The 18,928-nt window shown below is 42.2% G+C and overlaps 1 protein-coding gene across 2 annotated transcripts in view; it reads left to right on the top strand.

Annotated features, from left to right (window-relative positions):
- Positions 1-18,058, top strand: part of LOC133540910 (cAMP-dependent protein kinase catalytic subunit alpha-like) — a 37,721-nt gene extending 19,663 nt beyond the window's left edge. For both annotated transcript variants that reach the window (XM_061883982.1, XM_061883981.1), the window contains exons 2-10: positions 1,681-1,742; positions 3,001-3,129; positions 3,866-3,964; positions 4,029-4,111; positions 5,715-5,841; positions 8,552-8,647; positions 11,903-12,025; positions 12,094-12,258; positions 13,563-18,058. In XM_061883982.1, coding sequence (XP_061739966.1) covers positions 1,681-1,742; positions 3,001-3,129; positions 3,866-3,964; positions 4,029-4,111; positions 5,715-5,841; positions 8,552-8,647; positions 11,903-12,025; positions 12,094-12,258; positions 13,563-13,688 — 1,010 coding nt within the window. In that variant the 3' untranslated portion in view covers positions 13,689-18,058. The remainder of the gene's footprint in view (positions 1-1,680; positions 1,743-3,000; positions 3,130-3,865; positions 3,965-4,028; positions 4,112-5,714; positions 5,842-8,551; positions 8,648-11,902; positions 12,026-12,093; positions 12,259-13,562) is intronic.
- The last annotated feature ends 870 nt before the right edge of the window (positions 18,059-18,928 follow it).

Genomic DNA, 18,928 nt, shown 5'->3' with positions numbered 1-18,928 from the left:
AGTTTGAATCAAAGCATGATTAGTAGCAATTATTGGTAGCCAAGCTAGCTGCGAGTTACGAACAACGTATAGAGTTTGGGGAAAAAAGAAATACCTGTGTTCATAGATCAATAACTGAAGAAACTAGATATTTTCCCTCATGAAAACTGACTTTGAATACATTAAGTCTGAAAGAAATTTGTCCAGGAGACACAGTCCTGTTGACTTGCCTGAAAGGACGATGGTATTTTTTTCTGATGTTAAATTCCGAAGTCTTGCACACACCCAAAGTTGGTTTGTCAGTCAGCCTTACCCAACTTGGCATTCTTACATGTTTGACCTGTATAAAAAGTGACTCTGTTTTAAGGTGGCTAGCTTTGGAACAGGGTCCAGTTTGTTTCGGTACAGTTTTTTCTTTCATACCGTTCATTTTAATTGGTTTGTTGCGCTCTCTCACAATACCGCTGGTTGAGTACAGCCTTGTAAACGAAAACCTTGTCCAACAACAATGGCTACCTACCCCCCACAATGCATTGCAAAATCACTTACCCTTTTGATTACTAGGGTGGGCTTGCAGTAGCAATTTGTGTTGGCCAAAGCTTGAGTTCATATGGCTGTACTGTACCAGAGGTAATGTGTGAGACAGCAACAAAATGGGTCGTACAAAATTCAAAAACCAAGGGACCGTAACCAAGAAAAGCTTGCTACCCTGCAAAAACAAGTACAGAATTGACTTATGTGAGCACGTCCAATAGGCAAGAGATTTGAGGAAGCTGCTGCTTGTCTATATTTTGTCAACGCAGTCAGTTTTTATACCGGTGAAGAATTTCAGAATGCAAAGTGAGTGTTTCCCCGAAAAGACACGAGCAGATATTAATTTTAAATACTTTGATCATTGCGCTACTTCTCCAAACAATACTTGTTTATTTTTGTGCGTACACATGACTAAAAGTAAATAGATAGCATGATTTTTTTTCCAAAATACTGTAAGTTATTTGTAGCCCTGCAGCTAGCTTTGCTAGCGCTAACAGCCTACTAAATGCTACGTGTGAAACTGCAGAAAACATTCTTTGATTCAAACTTACCACTTTGAAAATGCCGTAGACATAAAAACATGTACCAGGTGATGATGTTAAAAGTCATGCTTGATGGTCTCACAGCTGCTATCCAGGCTACTCGCCATCTCTTTATCAGCTCACCAACCCGACTTTCTTTGGCTTTGCTTACTCGCTGGAAATGAGAAAAATTTCCCTAATTTTTGCTTTTCCCAGTTAATGATGCCACAATTGTTTTTAACTTTTGGAAGAAAAGCACATAAAATTGCATTCAGCTACAGAAATAAGCTATTCAGAGGCCTGCAGGACCCACAATGCATTGCGTTTACCACATCACACTTTCAAGGCCTATTATTATGATGACCATGTGTCAGGATTTCCTCACTCCACACTCCTAGTAGTTCCTCACACCACACTTCTAGTAGTTCTTTTCAAACAGTTTCACAATTTTGTAAAGCCTCCCAAAAAATGCATCACTTTATTAACAATTTCCTATTAATGAATTTGCTGTTCCTGTTTAGGTGTGTGTTTTTTTCTGCTCTTTTTCCCTCCTTACTCAGTCCTTGAATTGTGCCTGACCCTGAAAATAACAGAAATAACATTTTGGGTGTCTCATACATGTCTTGTTTTTTTGTTTTTTTTGTAGTGAAAGAGTTCTTAGCTAAAGCCAAAGAAGATTTTTTAAGAAAATGGGAGTGTCCACCACAGGTAACGTTAATTGAAACTATACCATTTTTTGTTTAACTTGTAGATACTTTGCAGCTAGCTACTTCCTGCTCAGCAAATGTCCCGTTGAATAAATGTATGTGAGTCGATAGCATGCACAAGCTTGTGTCCTATGTGAGCTAAGAAGACTAAGTCTAACTTCGAAGCATTTCATCACATGCACCACACTTCCATTTACCATATTTCCTTGAATTGCCGCCGGGTATATAGTATGCCCCTGCCTAGAATTACTGCCGGATTAAACTCGTTTCGCAAAATAATTAGCGCTTGCTGAGCATTACTGCTGGCTCAGGATTAACGCCGGGTCAAACTCGTTTCGCCAAATATTATTTTTATTAGCGCATGTCTAGAATTTCCGCCGGGTCAAACTCGTCACGTCACGAATGACACTTCACCTGTCATCATTTTCAAAATGGAGGAGGCTGATTTCAATCATTTGAAATTGCATAAAGGGAAGAAGATTAAAAGCTATTCAGTTGGATTTAAGGTCCAAGCTATTGAATATCTTAAAAAGAACAGTAAGCAGCTATGTTTTATTAATATACCGTAGCTGCGTGTGTCAAATTTGAGTCATTAAATGACTCCCGCCTCCTGGTGGTAGAGGGCGCTAGTGATCCTTCTTGCGACTACTCGGCTGCAGAAGAAGTGACAACAAGCAGCAAGAGTGAGCAGCGATCCTTTATTTTTTCCTCTCGCTTGCACTTTTAACATGGAGGATTACTTATTTAAATCAAAACAGTTTTCTAAACTGGACTTTCAATCAAAGCAGGAGGTAATAAAGGAAGATCTCCATCGAGACAGAGAGACTTTTAAAACTGAAGAAAGATAAGGAAGACTTCTATAAACAAGTTATTGATGCTTTTGATCAGAAGGAGCTGCGCATGGACTTCATTTATAAGTAAAGTTAAGATCATAATAACGTTTTTTTTTATTAAATGTGCTTTTCCAGATGGTATCCTTACATCACACTCAAATTTATTAGCGCAGGCCTAAATTTACCGCATGCCTTTAGTAAGAGCCGGAGTGAGAAGAGGTTTTAAATTAATTAGCGCCCCGGCGGCAATTCAAGGAGATACGGTACAAAATACTTGCAAATGTCTCATTGAATAAATGATTGAAGTCAAAAGCATATAAAAGTTTGTGTCCTATGTGAGCTAAGAAGACTAAGCCAAAGTTCCACAGAATCGGAGCATTTGATCACACGCACCACACTTCCATTGACAACATGCTTGCTTCTTAGAGCACGACGTGCCTGGACGACTTCGACAGGTTCAAGACTCTGGGGACCGGCTCATTTGGCCGAGTGTTGCTGGTCAAGCATAAAGGAACAAACCAGTTCCACGCCATGAAAGTCTTGGACAAACAAAAAGTAAGTGAAAAGGCCTTCCGCCCGATTGTAGCTGAGATAGGCGCCAGCGCCCCCCGCGACCCCGAAAGGGAATAAGCTGTAGAAAATGGATGGATGGATGGATATTGTATACACACATACACAGTATAAACATATACACACATATGTGCATATGCACACATATATACAGTATTTACTTCTAAACACATATATATACATAAACACACACATATATACAGTATATATATATATACACACATATATATAAATACATATACACTTATATACAGTATAAACATATACACATATATATACATATACACTTATATACAGTATATACATACATATTTATACATATACTCACATATATATGCAGTATATACATATACACATATATAAATACAGTATATACATATGCACACATACATATGTATGTATGTATATATATAAATATATATACATACATATGTATGTATATATATACATATATATATATATATATATATAAATATATATATATACACACAAATTATATTAACCCAATGTGGTGGCCCCCGATTCAAAAAGTTTGGGGACCCCTGCACTCTGCCAAGGAGTGTTGGGAAGGTGCCTAACTTGGATTGTTGCTGGCAAGCTAAAAGGTGCCAATTAGACCATAGACAGCTTGTATGGCAAAAAGCGGTAAGCGAGGACGGTGGTTGCCTTGCTCAAAGTGTGTGATCAATCAAGAGAGGATGACCAGGTGACACTTCCACAGGTGGTGAAGTTGAAGCAGATCGAACACACGCTGAATGAAAAGAGAATACTGCAGGCCGTCTCCTTCCCCTTCCTGGTCAGGTTGGAGTACTCCTTCAAGGTCAGTTACTTCCTGGGCCTGCACAGCTGAGCGTCCGCACTTTAACAGCACATTCCTTGCACAGGACAACTCCAACCTCTACATGGTCATGGAATACGTGCCTGGCGGAGAGATGTTCTCGCACCTCAGACGCATTGGAAGGTTCAGGTACACACACCATAACATTGGCGGGACACTGGGACGTTTTTTCAGGGCCGATACCGATTATCAGTAGTCAAGGACTCTGTTAACCTTTATTTGAAGTCAATATTATCTGTCTTTAAAAATCATTCATCCCAAATTTGTCCTATCGGGTTCCGGTCAGGACTCTGTGCAGGCCAGTCAAGTTCATCCACACCAGACTCTGTCATCCATGTCTTTATGGAACTTACTTTTTGCACTGATGCACAGTCATGTTGGTAGAGGAAAGGGCCCGCTCCACACTGATCCCACCAGGTTGGGAGCATGGAATTGTCCAAAATATCCTGGAGCATTCAAAGTTCCTTTCACTGGAAATAAGGGACCAAGCCCAACTCCTGGAGCGGGCCCCTTCCTCTTCCAACAAGACTGTGCACAAAGCAAAGTCCATAAAGTCATGGATGACAGAGTCTGGTGTGGATGAACCTGACTGGCCTGCACAGAGTCCTGACCTGAACCCGATAAAACACCTTTGGGATGAATTAGAACAGAGACTTGAGAGCCAGGCCTTCTCCACCCAGAAAGAATTTGATTGATTGAGACTTTTATCAATAGATTGCACAGTTCAGTACATATTCCGTACAATTGATCCCTAAATGGTAACACCCCAATAAGTTTGTCAACTTGTTTAAGTCGGGGTCCACCTTCATCAATTCATGGTACAAATATATACTATCAGCTTATACAGTCATCACACAGGTTAATCATCATAGTATGTACATTGAATTATTTACATTATTTACAATCCGGGGGTGGGATGTGGAGGGGGGGGGGTAGGTTTGGTTCAGTCATCAACAATTGCATCATGTGAGAAGTGGACATTGAAACAGTGTAGGTGTGACTTAGTAGGATATGTACAGCCAGCAGTGACTGTATTGAGCTCATAAAGCATAAGAACAAGTACGTACATTTGATTATTTACAGTCCGGAGAGATGGGATGTGGAGGAGGGAGGGTGTTAGTCTAGGATTGTAGTTGCCTGGAGGTCTTCTTTTAGTGCGCTTTTGACTGAGGGTACAGATGCACTTACTTTTCCAGCTGTTGGGAGTGCATTCCACATTGATGTGGCATAGAAAGAGAATGAGTCAAGACCTTTGTTAGATGGGAATCTGGGTTGAACGTGGTTTGTGGAGCTCCCCCTGGTGTTGTGGTTGTGGCGCTCATTTACGTTCTGGAAGTAGTTTGACATGTACTTGGGTATCAGGGAGGTGTAGTGCATTTTATAGACTAGGCTCAGTGCAAGTTGTTTGACTCTGTCCTCCACCCTGAGCCAGCCCACTTTGGAGAAGTGGGTAGGAGTGAGGTGTGATCTGGGGTGGAGGTCTAAAAGTAACCGGACTAGCTTATTCTGGGATGTTTGGAGTCTAGATTTGAGGGTTTTGGAGGTGCATGCGTAAATCCATGTCAACAATGAAGTTGAATACGTCATTTCCTTGCCCTTTTGTGGGTTCTTCCGAGGATGTTGTAGTCGTAATGATTTGTGCAGTCCTTTGAGACATTTGTGATTTGGGGCTATATAAATAAACATTGATTGATTGATTGATTTCGACCCTCTTCCCCATTCTTTCTTTCAGTGAACACCACGCCCGATTTTATGGCGCTCAGATCGTACTCACCTTCGAGTACCTCCACTCTTTGGACCTCATCTACAGAGACCTGAAGCCTGAAAACCTGCTCATAGACCAGCGTGGCTACATTCAGGTACAGCTCCTGCATTGATGGAGACAAACAGCCAACAGCGTACGGTAGCTGTCTGCTATACACGAGGATTAGGCACAGTAGTGAGAACAAAGAAGTCATGGGGATCAAGTACTTTAACCGGTTCACCTGAAATCTATCGCTGCCATGTTGGGGTACTTGGGTTGTGTTTGGCACCATGTCCAGTTCTAGACTCTAACTAGGGATGGAACCATCAATGTTAAATATTGATAACCGCGGTAAAACAGCCGACAGTTAGTACTAACTTTTTCAAACTAAACTTTATAAAAAACTCATGGACATGTTTTTGTTTCTTCAACTTTGTTGTTGGTTTGGAAGGCAAAATAACTCCGTGCTCCGCTTCACATGGCCTCTTTATTACCCGGGAGAATTGACCATTTTTTGGCCTTCTTCCTCTCAACACTGTTCCTGCTTGTATGTGCTGTGTGTGTGTGCACGTTGACCTACTCAACATGCGCCTGGACTCTGCACGTCACTGCCGCCCTGCAGCGTCTACTGCTACTGTTCAAAGGCAGTACAGTACTGTTGTTAATTCATTAGTACCGCGGTACTTTTTTGATAGCGGTACACCGTACAAGCTCAGGTGGAAGTAATATGTGACAGAGGTACATAACATGCAACTCAAGACACTTCAAGACTTCTTTTGATATAGTCTTCATGAAAATAACTTTCAATAGGGGTTTCCAAACTTTTTGACTGTTTTTTTTTTTCTTTTTTATACACAGCTGAGATAGGCCCCAGCACCCCCGCGACCCCAAAGGGGACATGCGGTAAATAATGGTTGGATGGATGGACATATACATATACATATACATATATATATATGGTATATATAACCATATATTCAGTATATATATATATATATACCGTATTTCCTTGAATTGCCGCCGGGGCGCTAATTATTTTAAAACCTCTTCTCACTCCGGCACTTACCAAAGGCATGCGGTAAATTTAGGCCTGCGCTTATAAATTTGAGTGTGATGTAAGGATACCATCATGAAAAGCACATTTTAATAAAAAATAAAAAAGGTTATTATGGTCTTACCTTTACTTATAAATGAAGTCCATGCTCAGCTCCTTCTGATCAAAAGCATCAATAACTTGTTTATAGAAGTCTTCCTTATCTTTCTTCAGTTTTAAAAGTCTCTCTGTCTCGATGGAGATCTTACTTTATTAACTCCTGCTTCGATTGAAAGTCCAGTTTAGAAAACTGTTTTATTTTAGATATGTAATCCTCCATGTTAAAAGTGCAAGCGAGAGGAAAAAATAAAGGATGGCTGCTCACTCTTGCTGCTTGTTGTCACTTCTTCTGCAGCCGAGTAGTCGCAAGAAGGATCACTAGCGCCCTCTACCACCAGGAGGCGGGAGTCATTTAATGACTCATATTTGACACACGCAGTTACGGTATATTAATAAAACATAGCTGCTTACTGTTCTTTTTAGCATATTCAATAGCTTGGACCTTAAATCCTACTGAATAGCTCTTAATCTTCTTCCCTTTATGCGATTTCAAATGATTGAAATCAGCCTCCTCCATTTTGAAAATGATGACAGGTGAAGTGTCACTCGTGACGTGACGAGTTTGACCCGGCGGAAACTCAGGCATATGCTAATTATTTGGCGAAACGAGTTTGACCCTGCAGAAATTCTAGACATGCGCTAATAAAAATAATATTTTGCGAAACGAGTTTGACACGGCAGTATTTCTAGGCAGGCGCATACGGTATGTTGTTAATATAGAAATTAAAATGCTCTAATAAATAAATGATCATAAATCTGAAGATTCCAGTATGTTTCTGATGCTCAAAAAACCTAAAATAGTTTGCCAAAAGTATCAAAAGTTAAGGTACACCTACTTTTTACATCGCCGCCATCTTGGAACATTGCCAATTAGGTGTCCAGACACATCCAATCCTAAAGATAATTTTTCCATCATATTTCTAATTGTCAAAAAACATGAAATAGACACCAAGTTTGGATTTGTAGCTCATCTGGTTCAAATGTGGAGGCAAAAGCGTGTTCAGGTGATGGCCATATTGGATCAGCCGCTGTGGCGACCCCAAAGGTCACCGGCACGGGCGCCCTAGCTAAATCTTTTAAGAATGTCCTGAGCTACACCTGTGCCAAACTTGGAGCTTTTAGACAAAAGTGAACGAAAACACCCTAAAATCTCCCTAAGGGCCCCCACTATCATTGGTGGAGCTAAGGATAATATAAAATATTGCTTTAATATTGTGCAACACTTTGGAAACATTTTTGTTATTTAAATGTGCTACATACAAATAAAGTCGATTGGATTGAACAAGCAGCAACAATTGAAAAATAGAGAAAAATGATAATATATATGTTAATATTCCTGAACAATAACAGATTTGTTTTAAATGTCTATTTTTTCAGCCCGTTTAAAGATAATAGAGAATATGTGAATAATATGATGTCATAATCACATGCCACGCCCCCACCGCCACAAGTATGTTGGCAATCTGGGGGAAACCTTAGAATGATTACCAATTTAATGTGACTGAGATGCTTTCTGCGCAAAAACATCTTACTTTTTTGGAGAGAACAGGCAAAAAGGCGTGGTTTTCCCGCCAAAAATGTGCTTATTTGCCAGGATTTTGTGTAAATGCTGACTTGTGCATATGAATATGAAGTCCCCAACTGTGGTTCATTAGCATCCTGCATGTCACAGGTCACAGACTTCGGCTTTGCTAAAAGGGTAAAAGGCAGGACCTGGACATTGTGTGGGACTCCTGAGTACCTGGCTCCAGAGATCATCCTCAGCAAGGTACGTCCTGCTCACTCTGTAAACCAGCTCCACTGCAGCCAACCTTCCAAAATGTTAGCATTTACCTAAAAATAAAACTGGAACTACAGCCGGCGTAAAGAAAAATGATCCTTGGTTGAAAACATGACCAGAGTTTTCCTCTAAACGTCGGTGCACCTGTGAAGAGACTAAAGGTTTGAAGAAAAGGTTTTTTTTGACTCTTCAGGCTTTATAGTGCAAAATATTCCAGGACACTGAGCATAAAGAGCCTTCACAGTAAACAAAACAAATCAACCAGCTTCGGGCCTGATTTACCAAAGGTTTGCGTGTACTAAAACAGGTGCAAACATGATAGCACACAAAGCTGCTCCACTAAACTTGTGAGCAGAGGATTGCATCTGTTAAGAGAGCAGAATAAGGTGTGCAAACCAATTTGCGTCTGTCTTCATTAGTATGCAAAATATATGCAGATCATCTAAAGGGCCACCATACTGGGAGGAGAAGATGCAAATAGAACTATTTAGCACGTGCAATGTGATTTATCAACACATCAGCGTTTTACGAGCACCATTTGGCGTTTTATTTTGCACGTGCAAACTGGCAGTTCCACACGCGGCTGCAGACCACAATCCTCCATTCTACATGTGGCAACATTTTGGATGCTCAGAAAAAAAATATATTGAACATATTGTCTATTCAGCAATTTTCTTTTATATTTTTTATAGCTTCTGGTAGACTTACTGGGGCGGATTAAAATGAATTCACTGCTGATGTTTTTTTTTTATTTTTTTATTTTTTATTTTTTTTTATAAAACATCTTATAATACATGTCCTTCATTAGGCCCACTTAACTGGTGGCCCGCCAAAGCTTTTCATTTGGCCCGCCGAGCGTCGCCCTCATAGGCGTGATGAAACCTTATAACTAGGTTTGCAGTACTCCAGCCACCCCACAGGGGGCAAGAGCGAGGCACATGTAACACAACAAAGCAGCATTGGGGTGTGTAGAAGACAAAATTCTAAATCAATTGCAAAAATCAGGCTTTTAGCGACTGAAAATAAATTGCAAAAATCGGACTTTTAACAATGACTGGACAACAAAGTATGAATGTTCTGCCCCGAGCACAAGAAACTGGGTTAAATCATTTGTAAATAGATATTGTGCAAAAAAATATTTTCTTAGTTTTGTATTGAAACTGCTGACTTTGTGATGTGTTTGGTATCCCTGGTCGTGTTGGCCGTCAAAGCTTCTTTAATACATTTGACCAGTAGAGCACGATAACTCTACACTTTCAGTTTAATCGTGATAAGTCACATTCATTGTGTGCAATGTTTGATGTGTGTAATGTTTATATGTAAACATTTGTTGTTTATTGTGCGACTGTATTATCACTAAACATTCTATTTATATAAATGTAAAATACACAATGGACACAATTACTTTTGTAATATTTAATTTATGTTTGTATTTTTCAGTCTTAAATGAAGGAAGAATTGTAAAGAAATAAAACAGGAAGGAAAGGAATTCAAAACATCACTCAACAAAAGTTCTGGAGCTTCTGTTTCTTCACGCTGTTAACTATCTGTCTCGTTGCACACGCTGGAAATGAGTGGGCAGAATAATGAATATACTGACACTGTGGTTTTTTTTTGTGCAATGAAGTAAACGCAGTGTCAAAAAAAGCATAACCTGCGGAGGCACTTTATGACAAAACATCTACATCTTGATGTCCGGCCCCGGAGCCATTGGGTCTTGAAACCGCAGCCCTCGTCATGACGTAGTTGAACAGTCCGGTCCTATATGAAAAGACGTCTTTCATTCTGCATTTTCCGGCGTTTGAGTCACGAATGTGCTGGTGATCACGCATCGGTAGGTTCTGAGTCCAAAACCCGGCCGAGTCATACCAATGACTATAAAAATGGGAGCCATTCACCAAAAATGATTATCATGCCCGGCCACCACTGCTGCTCACTGCTCCCCTCACCTCCCAGGGAGTGATCAAGGGTGATGGGTCAAATGCAGAGAATAGTTTCACCACACCTAGTGTGTGTGTGACAATCATTGATACTTAAAAGTAGAGATTTTTTCTGTCAAAAAAAATCAGGATTCTTTTCTGTCAACATGTCCGGATTTTTTCTGTCAACAACTCGGGATTTTTTTCTGTCAACATGTTGGGATTTTTTCTGTCGCAAAATCGGGATTTTTTTCCGTCAAAAAATCTGGATTTTTTTTTGTCAAAAAGTCTGGATTTTTTCTGTCAACAAACCGAGATTTTTTCTGTCAACATGTTGGGATTTTTTCTGTCGCAAAATCGGGAATTTTTTCCGTCAAAAAGTCTGGATTTTTTTGGGTCAAAAAGTCTGGATTTTTTCTGTCAAACAACCGAGATTTTTTCTCTCAATATGTTGGGATTCTTTCTGTCAAAAAAATCTGGATTTTTTTTTCTGTCAAAAAGTCTGAATTTTTTCCGTCAAAAAATCTGAATTTTTTCCGTCAATAAGTCAGGATTTTTTCTGTCAATAAATCTGGATTTTTTTCTATCTGCAAATCGGGATTTTTTCCTGTCAAAAAAATCAGGATTTTTGCTGTCAAAAAATTGGTATTTAATCCGTCAAAAAAAATCTGGATTTTTTTCTGTCAAAAAGTCTGGATTTTTTCTGGAAACAAATCGGGATTTTTTTCTGTGATCAGCACGTTGATACTTCATGAATCCTACTCTGATCAGTTGCTGCTGCTCACTGCTCCCCTCACCTCCCAGGTGATCAAGGGTGATGGGTCAAATACAGAAAATAATTTGGCCACACCTATTGTGTGTGTGTGTGTGTGTGTGTGTGTGTGTGTTTGTGTGTGTGTGTGTGTGTGTGTGTGTGTGTGTGTTGTGTGTGTGTTGTGTGACAATCATTAGTACTTCACTTACTTAACATAATCAAGCCTGTATTTGTCTGTGTTGTCTAGATTGCGATTCGGAAAAGGTGTCACAGATTATAGATGTCTCCTGCTTGTTTGAAAATGTAGCAAAACACCACATGTTCCTAGGAGGATGATAACAGGAATTTGCAGAAAGTGAGTGTCGGCGTAGTATGCAGACAAAATCCTCATTTAAAAAGGCGGTCTGCACCACTTTACAATTGCACACGCAGTCTTAGTAGATCACACGCCCACTAATAGTACACGCTGTTTTTATTTTTGCTCCTGCTGTGTAGGGCGGGGTGTTTGGATCTTAGTAAATGAGGCCCCCTATGTTTTGTGAGTACTCAGAGACTTGCTTCCTCCTCCAGGGCTACAACAAAGCTGTGGACTGGTGGGCCCTCGGAGTCCTGATCTATGAGATGGCTGCTGGTTACCCTCCCTTCTTTGCTGATCAGCCCATACAGATCTACGAGAAGATCGTTTCTGGCAAGGTACCGCCGTGCTGACACCGGACTCCTTCGACCTTCCAGTGGAAAATGAGCTGGTGTTGTGTGTGCAGGTACGATTCCCCTCCCACTTCACCTCCGACCTGAAGGATCTGCTGAGAAACCTCTTACAGGTGGACTTGACCAAGAGGTTTGGGAATCTAAAAAATGGCGTAAATGACATCAAAAATCACAAGTGGTTCTCCACAACGGACTGGATAGCCATCTACGAGAGGAAGGTAAGACCGTCTTCTTGATATTTTCCAGACTATAGAGTGCACCAGGATATAAGGTCTACATTTTGGGGAAAAAAAATATTTTTCCATATATTAGCCACATAAGTCGCAGATAAATACGTTGTGAAATTAGTTATTTATCCAGAACTATTATGTAAATGTTTATTTACTGAATTGTTTCCAAACGCTGTTTGTAAGACGGCAGTAAAACGGCTGATCAAACAAAACAGAAGTCATGGTCATGGACCCGCTAGCTGCGCAAGCTAGGTCTCCAATCCGCTAAACAGACTCAATTGGTGAATTTATTGAGGTATTTGTGAAACTGAAACAATACAATATACAATACTAATAGACTATAAAACTCCTTTGTCCCACACGCCATCAGACTGTACAACTCCAAAAATCCAGACTTTTTGACAGAAAAAATCCTGATTTTTTTTATTTTGACGGAAAAAATCCTGATTTTTTTGACAGAAAAATAATCCCGATTTTTTGATAGAAAAATCACGATTTCTTGACAGAATAAATCCCGATTTGTTGACAGAAGAAATCCCAAATTGTTGACAGAAAAAAATCCCTATTTTTTGACAGAAAAAATCCATATTTTTTTTTTTTTGACAGAAATAAATCCAGATTTTTTTGACGGATTAAATCCAAAAATTTTTGACAGAAATAAATCCAGATTTTTTGACGGATTAAATCCAATTTTTTTTTACATAAAAAATCCCGATTTGTTGACAGAAAAAATCCTGACTTGTTTAGAGAAAAAATCTTGACTTGCTGACAGAAGAAATCCAGATTTTTTGACAGAAAAATCCAGACTTTTTGACAGAAAAAAATCCCAATTTGTTTTTATATTGTTTTTATATTTATTTATTTTGTTTTCATTCAGTCATTGGTTTAACTAAGGATAGTATTTGAATCTTGTATTTTAATATTTTTGCGCAGCACTTTGGAAACATTTTTGTTGTTTAAATGTGCTATATAAATGAAGTGAATTGGATTGAATTGGAAACGGCACTTCTACTTGTGGTTCAAAGCTTTAAACAACAGGAAACACTGTTGACATTAATCCGGCAACACCTGCAGTGAGCAAACTCGTCCACAAGATGGCGCCAAAGCACAAACAATACCACACCAATTCAGGGTTTTGCATGTGTTTCATAAAAACTATGACAGCATTACGGCCCGTCAGCGAAGAAAAATCCTCAAAGTCGCCGCCCTGTTTTGCAAAACGCAGGGTTCAAAGCGTAGGGAAAAATGAGCGTGAGATGGAATTGAGAGTAATTTTTAAACTGTACTTTTAGGTTGAAGCCCCCTTCTTACCCAAGTGCAGAGGACCGGGAGACACCAGCAACTTTGACGACTACGAAGAGGAGGACATTCGTGTGTCGCAGACAGAAAAGTGTGCCAAGGAGTTTGCTGACTTCTAGCAATTTCCAGCAGGGCCTCTCCTGGGAGTGAAGGTGGAACTGTCATGTGTCCAAAACAAATGCTCTGTTCTTTTGTTGCACAAGTGAAGGAGCTCCTTAGACAGCCCACCTCGTCCTCTTCCCTCCCATATTTTCTCCACCTCTTTTTCAAATAACATTGGCCTTCCAACTGAGGCCCGCCCTTCAAGATAGTAGCATTGCACCTCCGTCTTCTTTTCTCCGCTCCGTCCATCAACGTCCTGGTGGTTTGTCCAAAACATTTCTGGCTCGCAGCGTCGTTTGTCCATGGAATTTGAAAATGTTTAACCTGTGTTTAGATTCCGGGTGGTCAGAGATACTCGGCACCAAGTCATTGTTGTCCGCCCTCAGACGCATCATCACATAGAAACACAGGCCTGAAGTACACTGGAGTCACCTTTTGCTCAAAGACACCTCAGCAGTGGTTGCTGGTGCAAAATACACTATATTGCCAAAAGTATTTGGCCACCTGCCCTGACTCACATGTGACCTTGAAGTGCCATCCCACTCAATATGACCTTTTGCAGCTATTACAGCTTCAACTCTTCAGGGAAGGCTGTCCACAAGGTTGCCGAGTGTCTTTATAGCAATTGTCCACCATTCTTCCAAAAGCGCATTGGTGAGGTCACACACTGATGTTGGTGGCGAAGGCCTGGCTCTCAGTCTCCGTTCTAATTCATCCCAAAGGTGTTCTGTTGGGTTCAGGTCAGGACTCTGTGCAGGCCAGTCAAGTTCATCCACACCTGACTCTGTCATCCATGTCTTTATGGACCTTGCTTTGTGCACTGGTGCACAGTCACATTGGAAAAGGAAGAGGCCCGCTCCAAACTGCATGGAATTGTCCAAAATGTTTTGGTATCCTGGAGCATTCAAAGTTCCTTTTACTGGAACTAAGGGGCCAAGCCCAACTCCTGAAAAACAATCCCACATCATAATTCCTCCTCCACCTGTGGCCGGGCCAAGTGATTAGAACACCTGATTCTGATCATGTGGATGGGTGGCCTAATACTTTTGGCAATATAGTGTATGTTGAGTCAGTGATGGGGATCCTAAAGTCCCATGACCGAGTTACAAACTTCATTGGTTCCTGGACAAGGATCCTAAATGGAAAAGTTCCCGGAGTAAAGTAAATCTCTCCGTAAGAAACAATGTAAACATGAATAATGTCTTCCAGTCTTGACAAAAGTCTGTTATTTAGTGGAGATTAGTACTTTCAAACAGTGACCTGCAGCAGGGGCCCACAAGCCTTTTTGCACCGGGGGCCAGTTTAATTTGGGCATTATTTTCAGGGACTGATAAATACATGTATAGCAAGTAAGTGCATGAAAAATTAGTGCAATTGAAGAGTAGGGGCATAGTAAGTCAGTGATGTACTGAGGGGCCCCACCATGCAACTGAAGAGTAGGGGCATAACAAGTCAGTGATGTACTGAGGGGCCCCACCATGCAACTGAAGAGTAGGGGCATAGTAAGTCAGTGATGTACTGAGGGGCCCCACCATGCAACTGAAGAGTAGGGACATAACAAGTCAGTGATGTACTGAGGGGCCCCACCATGCAACTGAAGAGTAGGGACGTAACAAGTCAGTGATGTACTGAGGGGCCCCACCATGCAACTGAAGAGTTGTGGCATAACAAGTCAGTGATGTACTGAGGGGCCCCACCATGCAACTGAAGAGTAGGGGCATAACAAGTCAGTGATGTACTGAGGGGCCCCACCATGCAACTGAAGAGTAGGGGCATAACAAGTCAGTGATGTACTGAGGGGCCCCACCATGCAACTGAAGAGTAGGGACGTAACAAGTCAGTGATGTACTGAGGGGCCCCACCATGCAACTGTGGAGTTGTGGCATAACAAGTCAGTGATGTACTGAGGGGCCCCACCATGCAACTGAAGAGTAGGGACATAACAAGTCAGTGATGTACTGAGGGGCCCCACCATGCAACTGAAGAGTAGGGACATAACAAGTCAGTGATGTACTGAGGGGCCCCACCATGCAATTGAAGAGTAGGGGCATAGTAAGTCAGTGATGTACTGAGGGGCCCCACCATGCAACTGAAGAGTAGGGGCATAACAAGTCAGTGATGTACTGAGGGGCCCCACCATGCAACTGAAGAGTAGGGACATAACAAGTCAGTGATGTACTGAGGGGCCTCACCATGCAACTGAAGAGTAGGGACATAACAAGTCAGTGATGTACTGAGGGGCCCCACCATGCAACTGAAGAGTAGGGGCGTAACAAGTCAGTGATGTACTGAGGGGCCCCACCATGCAACTGAAGAGTAGGGACGTAACAAGTCAGTGATGTACTGAGGGGCCCCACCATGCAACTGAAGAGTAGGGACGTAACAAGTCAGTGATGTACTGAGGGGCCCCACCATGCAACTGAAGAGTAGGGACGTAACAAGTCATCTATGAAGAAGCTAAATGTTGTGTCTGGAGGGAGCCACCAAAGTTAGGTGGTATAAAATGTTATTTCATGTCTCTGTGTGGCCCGCTAGCAAATGTGTCTTACGGACCAGTGCCGGTACCTGGACCCGGAGTTGGGGGCCACTGCTGTACAGTTCTGTATGTCAAACAAACATGAGTTAAGGGTTAACTTTCTATTTATCAACAAGCTACAACAAAGACAAGCTGAAATGTTCTGTTCTTTAGTGCCCTCACAAAAGACCAGAAATCCCAACTTTAACAACCATTTTGCTGCAATAGTAAACATTTTCAAATCCACTCTCATGAGCTGCTCCTCCCGAGAGGAGACCGAGGGAGAGAATTAGTCATGTTTACTTTGATTCTTATGGCCAACTCTGCTTCACTGTCCGCAAACCACCTTGAAGAACCAAATTGGGTTCGTAGATCGTGGTTCCTCTGTACGTGTTTTGCTTTGATGTGGCTCGAAGCCATCGTTTTTTTTCCAATCTCAAAGTCCTTTGCTGTCCCTCACCTTCATTGAAATGGGGGAGAATCCCAGGCTTGAATCTACGAGACTAACTGGGTCACCTTGAGGCTAGCTTCTGAAGTGACACCAGGACAGGTGTGGCAGCTTGAAGTAAGAGCTAAAGATCCAGGTGCTGCTGGGGTCACTAATGTCCATTTCAAACTGAGGCAGTGAGGCGACCAAGCTGTCCGTGGACTTGGACTGTGAATGCAGTGGACTTGGACTGTGAACGCAGTGGACTTTGGACTGTGAATGCAGTGGACTTGGACTGTGAACGCAGTGGACTTTGGACTGTGAATGCAGTGGACTTGGACTTTGAATGCAGTGGACTTGGACTGTGAACGCAGTGGACTTGGACTGTGAACGCAGTGGACTTTGGACTGTGAATGCAGTGGACTTGGACTTTGAATGCAGTGGACTTGGACTGTGAACGCAGTGGACTTGGACTGTGAATGCAGTGGACTTGGACTGTGAACGCAGTGGACTTGGACTGTGAATGCAGTGGACTTAGACTGTGAATGCAGTGGACTTGGACTGTGAATGCAGTGGACTTGGACTGCGTATGACAGTGGACTTGGACTGTGAATGCAGTGGACTTGGACTGCGTATGACAGTGGACTTGGACTGCGTATGACAGTGGACTTGGACTGTGAATGCAGTGGACTTGGACTGTGAATGCAGTGGACTTGGACTGCGTATGACAGTGGACTTGGACTGTGAATGCAGTGGACTTGGACTGCGTATGACAGTGGACTTGGACTGCGTATGACAGTGGACTTGGACTGTGAATGCAGTGGACTTGGACTGCGTATGACAAGTGAAACACCATCTGTGTATCGTCCGTGAGGATATTTGAATGTTCACATCCTCGTCCTTGGATTCTTGGCTCCATGAACGGATGGCAGGTGGACTGTGGACTGTGGACTGTGGACTGTGGTCTGTGGTCTGTGGACTGTGGACTGTGGACTGTGGTCTGTGGACTGTGGACTGTGGTCTGTGGACTGTGGACTGTTGAAAGCAGCAGGCCTCATCAGTTCCTGCTCACAGACCTCGATGGGACAGCTTTGGTCTGAGAGGCCGGTGCAGGATCCAAGGTAGTTATCTGCGTGTCTGGACATGTCCCCTCTTCTAGAGCAGGGCTTCTTAACCTTTTTGACCTCGCAGCCCAACTTTTCTACTACTGAGGGGCCCGAACATTAGCAGTGATTAGTAACCCTCCTCTGGATTTGAATGAAGGCTAACATGCCTACACTTTGTCAGCCCAAGTGGGATTTGTTTTACCCAGCGGACTGTTGGCACTGCAAGTCAAATGTGATTTTTAAACGTGCACTGGGCACAAACTTGTGAAAACACAGGAAGTTGACCACGAGGAAGTCGCTACCACTACAAAATAAAATAAAAGTTGCAGCACCTTAAAATATTGTGTTGTTTTTTTGTAGGTAAAGTAATATCATGTATGAATGTATGTATACCTCTATAGTGTCATTGTGGAGGTTTTCCTCTCTGCGGGTTCCATGGACCACCAGGAAGTGACATGACGGCGAGCAGTTTGTGACTTCTTTTACTTTTTCAAATAAACCTTAAGTCTTGTCTGCTCGCTTTTCAGCTCCTCCTGCACTGCTCGCTCTTGGGTCGCTTTTCAGCCGCCCACGTCTTCTGAATTTCGCTCTCGGTGGCTTTGGCTCTGCATCCACTGGGCTTTCCAACTCCTCGGCTGCTGCCCTTTTACACAGCGAAGGGCCCAGCTGGGCCATCTACGCACCTGCCGCTCGTCTCGGAGCCGGCCCCAGTAGGTCCGTTGGCCACGCCTCCTCACAGTAATATATTGGGGAGGGCTGTAATCCTTTGATGACACGGACATCAGCGTGGATCTATGGGAGCTTCATGTAATAATGTGGTCAGAAATGGTACTGCAACCTCGGTCAAGATTCTGTAGCCCCTCCCCCTCTGCCTGACTGAGGTTGCCAGATACACAGTGGAATCCAGCTGGATGGACTTGACTTCTCCAAGGAAGTCCAAACTTCCACCGCCTCTCACTAGGCGACCATGTGGTTATTGTCGGTAGTATCAGAAAACCAAGACTAAATGACCAACTACAAGCAATGGATGAAGTTGAAGTTGAAGTAGCAAAGATAGTCACACACACACACACTAGGTGTGGTGAAATGATTCTCTGCATTTGAGCCATCACCCTTGATCACCCCCTGGGAGGTGAGGGGAGCAGTGAGCAGCAGTGGTGGCCGCGCCCGGGAATCATTTTTGGTGATTTAACCCTCAATTCCAAGCCT

Source organism: Nerophis ophidion, linkage group LG22 (genome assembly GCF_033978795.1).
Source record: "Nerophis ophidion isolate RoL-2023_Sa linkage group LG22, RoL_Noph_v1.0, whole genome shotgun sequence".
Taxonomy (NCBI): domain Eukaryota; kingdom Metazoa; phylum Chordata; class Actinopteri; order Syngnathiformes; family Syngnathidae; genus Nerophis; species Nerophis ophidion.
The sequence above is the reverse complement of the archived record's forward strand: the minus strand, read 5'-3'. Positions and strand labels throughout refer to the sequence as shown.